We start from the raw sequence: 4,528 nt of genomic DNA on the forward strand, positions 1-4,528 counted from the left end.
GACAAATGACAACCATAAAGAGACCACAAGGAAAGCAGCAACAGCCAAATATCTACAAGGCAAGTTCTGCGAAGTCAGCTCAATGGCAAAAACAAGGTCTGAACATCAACAGCTATGCCTTACTGGTAATCAGATACCCTGCAGGAATAATAAGCTGGCCAAATGAGGAAATTCAGACATCTAACGATAAAACATGAAAGCTACTTATCATACATGGTGGATTCCACCCCAAATCCAGTATCTATAGGCTATAGTGCACAAAAGGCAGAGGCCTAATGAGCATCAGAGCCACCATCCAAGATCCAAGCTACAAGAATTCAAGAAGATGTTCCTGGAAGACAAAGCATTCAGTGAATGTATCAGACAATGGACACTGAAAGAGAAGGAGCTGAAGGAATCACCATGGGAATAAAATCCCTGCATGGGTTGTACCACCGACAGATAGCTGAAGTGACATATGACCAAGTCCTACCAATGGCTGGAGAGGGCAGGACTGAAGGACAGCACAGAAGCACWGWTCAAAGCAGCACAAGAGCAGGCCTTTGAGCACAAGAGCAATAAGGCCCAGATCTACCATACCAGGCAAGATCCCAGGTGCAGTCTGTGCAAAGAAGCTCCAGAAACAATCCAGCAGTGTATTAACAGGAAAGGAATACATGGAACACCATAACCAAATGGCTGATATAATATACAAAAACATCTGTGTGGAGTCCGAACTGTAGACCCTGAAATCAAAGTGGGAATCACCTCCCAAGGTGGTGGAGAATGGCCGAGCTAAGATCCTGTGGGACTTCCAGAKTCAGACAAGATGGTATTGGCCAACCAACTGGACATTGTGATCATCGATAAGCAGCAAAGAACAGTCACTGTGATTGATGTGGCCATCCCCAGTGATGGAAACCTCAGAAAAAAGGAACACGAGAAACTGAAGAAATACCAAGGGCTCAGGTAAAAACTAGAACAAGCCTGGCAGGTGAAGGCAATGGTAGTGCATTTGGGGCAGTGACCCCCACACCAGAGAAGTGGCTCCAATAGATACCTGGAGAAACATCTGACATCTCAGTCCAGAAAAGCACAGTTCTGGAACAGCTAAGATACTGTAAAGAACCCTCAAGCTCCCAKGCCTTTGGTAGAGGACTCAAGGTCTAGGTCCTCTACCATATATACATACACACACATAAGTGAGAAAACACCATTTATTAAAGCAAAAAAAAAAGTACAAATTCAAAAGGACAGAAAAAAAAATCAGCTGACATAAAAATTTTGTTTTAATAAAAAATGGACAGTTTCAAATTCAAGATTACAAAAAAATACACTATAAATCACATATCTTTGGACAGCATTGTGACACCTTTATGCAATTCAGAGAGGTATTTTATTCTGGTTATGTCAAGCATTGTGCTAGAGGACAGAAGCAACATAAAAGTGCATAACAGTTAAACTCATGTCTGCTTCTGATCCAAAGCAAACAATGGACCTATTTCTTTCCTAAATGTTGTTCTCTTCCATCAAGTGTCCTTATTCACATTTCTATTAAAAGGTAGTGCTTTTTATATTCAAATGAACTTCTTCTCTTGCAAGTCATTTTACACAACACAAAAAAAAAACAATACTCAAGCTGTTCTTAATACAATATTGTACAAGATGGAAAGGATCAAAAGCTCATGGAAAGTAAAAGACACAAAGTTTTTGGAATGGAATAATTACTTTGTTTGCTTTGCTGTCATTAACCAACTGGATTAAAAATACATAAACACAGAGTGTTAAAAACCTTTTTGTAACATATTAAAAATGGTTGGAAACTAAATTCCTTGTTTCTACAGAACTACAGCTCACAGCAGCATTGGTACAAAGTCTCTCAATTGTGGTCACAAGTTCACATCGTCACCTGATCAGATAACAATTACATATTTTAATGGTTTGTAAGTTTGGGATCTTTCACTTTGTAAACATTGAGAAATCGTGCAGTCATGTCATATGGGAATATCTACAAACATTCTAAATTTGTTTGCATGCATTGCAATAGTTTACATTCAACCACTGTGAAATTAATTCAATGTCGCTGCCATTGAGAGGTTATAAGTGGCGGTCATGAATCCTCTAAATGTTACACTCCAGTGCATATTTAATAAGAAATTTGACAAATGCTCTCTTTGTTCCTGCACCAGAAGCAAAGTAAATCATCCAATTTTTTTGAGAAGTGCTTTGTAACCCACAATACCGCCTATGAAATCCTTCTGATTCTTCCTGCAGCAAAGTGCCAAAAGTAGCACTGATGCTTCATGGTGAGACAATTCTGGATTCAAACCTGTTGTTTGGCAGGTGCCTCATGGTGTGAAGTCTGCTCCAGACAATCTCTGTCCCTTTAAATGGTTGTTTGTGTCTTTAAATACTTCCCAATTGACATGAAAGCAACAAACAACATAAAGCAGCTCTCCATTTTAAAGCCCTTTGTGCTTTGTAAACCGGTTCTTTTGCCAAAACAGAAGGCACTGAACACTGAAAAGGCACAAACATTATCCTTGACATAACTTTGAACTTAATGCATGGAAACTTGAACAGAGCCAGGGAATTGAATTGAACATTTACTGTATATGTGCTGTTAATGTGTTCAAGTGGCCAACATAAATTATTATGAGACAAGACAGAGATTTTTTTTGGACCTTTATCACCAATTACTTGTTAAACTTTCACTTTTCATTACTTTTTCAGTGGACATGACAAGGTTAAGAGGTAGTTAATATTCTAAACCAGACTCTCTTTCTGCTAACTTAAATGATACATGTAACCTTGCCGTTTTGACTTTTCAAAGTAACTTGTTTAATCTATACAAATTATTTTCCAATCTAACATGTTAAATTAAGGTAATCTAGATAAGTAGATCAGCCAGAATGCTGATGTAACAAGATCATGATTTCCATAGTTACAGCCACTGCCTTTTCTTTTCCTGTTGTGGTTGAACTCAACCAATCTTCCCACCAAAGCTGTCCTGCAAATGAAAAACTTTGTAAACAGCAACAGAAAGAACAACTCAAGAGAGTTCAGTGGTAAATGGTACATGTTTATCTTAGGTCATACATCTAGCACCATATCATAATGTGGCTCCTTTTTTCTCTTCCCACATTTGTTTATGAGAATGGCATACAGTGTCAAAAATATGACCCAGTAACTTGCATAGACAACTGCCCCAATGATCAAAACAAGCTTTTCTATTTCAGGAAAAAAATTATTTGTCTGAATTGCTATTGTGTATATAAGTCCAATGAAGAGGATGATGAACCAGACAGTTATTGGAACCAGGCCAATGAAGTTTACAACTATGGTTTTCCTCCCCGACGTTCCCCAGCCTGACTTGTTGATAGTTGCAATCGCAAACATTTTGGCTGGCAACAGGCTAGACATATACAGTACTGAATAGAATGACATGAACACCATGACAATGTTGCCTCTGAGGCAACTGGCAAATGATGATTTAATCAATGCCACTGTTTGCACAATGAGTAAAAATAACAAAATATTCCAGAGTCTTCCTTGGAAGAAGAGTTGAATTGCTGTAGCTATTAGGAAAAAAGGGAAGAAGCCTGTGATCACAGCCTCATAAGTCATCCATAGATGATGCTTGTGGAACCACATAGAGTTGTAAAGCCATTCTCTAAAATATGACTTACTCCATCGAGTTTGTTGATTGAGCCACCGCAGATATGTAACTGGTGTCTCAGTAAGGCACTTTGATCGTGCTGTGTATTTTGTTGCATAGCCAAGACTGAGAACTCTGTTTGTGAGATGGCGGTCATCACCAAAACTGCAGTGGGATCCCATGAAGGTCTGATTGTACCAGTCCTCAAGAAACTCGTGCAGGAGGGAATTTCGGTACATTCCTAAAGGTCCACTGATGCACTGGACACAGCCAAAGTAGGACTGGCAAGCCCGCTCAATGTTGAAGGCCATCCAGTACCGTACACTGCTCAGGAACGAGATCCATGATTCATATTTATTCAAGATCTACAGAAGGAGATATATTCATAAAGAAAAAGCTATCAGGTTTGAGATACAGCAAACTGTTCAATCTAAACTTCTCAATTTCTAAAAATGTCTCAAGCAAAATATTCAGAACCTTACCTGAACATCTCCTCCAACTCCTCCCACCAAAGGATCCTCCTCTAAAACTTTCACCATCTCCACTGATGACGCTGGGTCTAGCATGGTGTCAGAGTCACACACCTAAGTAAAAACCATTGTGTCAAAGGAAGAATAAATTGTAATCTTGTGGTAACATGTACAATTTTAATGTGCAACATGTACAAAATCTATGTGCAATAACTCAGTCAAATGTGAAAACACTGTCCAGTGATGCCTTTGTTTTATTTTTATGTTTTCTTTTTTTATACCTTGATATTGTAAAAATTTTACTCTACTCTATACTTTATACTCAAATACCATAAGGGAGCATCTAATTTTGTTGTACTTGTTACAATGACAATAGAGATCTATTCTATTCTATTCTATTCTATTCTATTCTATTCTATTC

At 38.4% G+C, this 4,528-nt stretch overlaps 1 protein-coding gene across 2 annotated transcripts in view; it reads right to left on the reverse strand.

The window, feature by feature from the left end:
• Nucleotides 1-1,250: 1,250 nt before the first annotated feature.
• has2 (hyaluronan synthase 2) overlaps nt 1,251-4,528 on the reverse strand; it is a 21,642-nt gene continuing 18,364 nt past the window's right edge. For both annotated transcript variants that reach the window (XM_014008937.1, XM_014008938.1), the window contains 2 exons: nt 4,120-4,221; nt 1,251-4,002 (listed from right to left, as the gene is read on the reverse strand). In XM_014008937.1, the coding sequence (XP_013864391.1) occupies nt 3,073-4,002; nt 4,120-4,221 (1,032 nt within the window). In that variant the 3' untranslated portion in view covers nt 1,251-3,072. The remainder of the gene's footprint in view (nt 4,003-4,119; nt 4,222-4,528) is intronic.

This window comes from Austrofundulus limnaeus, unplaced genomic scaffold (genome assembly GCF_001266775.1).
Source record: "Austrofundulus limnaeus strain Quisiro unplaced genomic scaffold, Austrofundulus_limnaeus-1.0 Scaffold54, whole genome shotgun sequence".
NCBI lineage: Eukaryota > Metazoa > Chordata > Actinopteri > Cyprinodontiformes > Rivulidae > Austrofundulus > Austrofundulus limnaeus.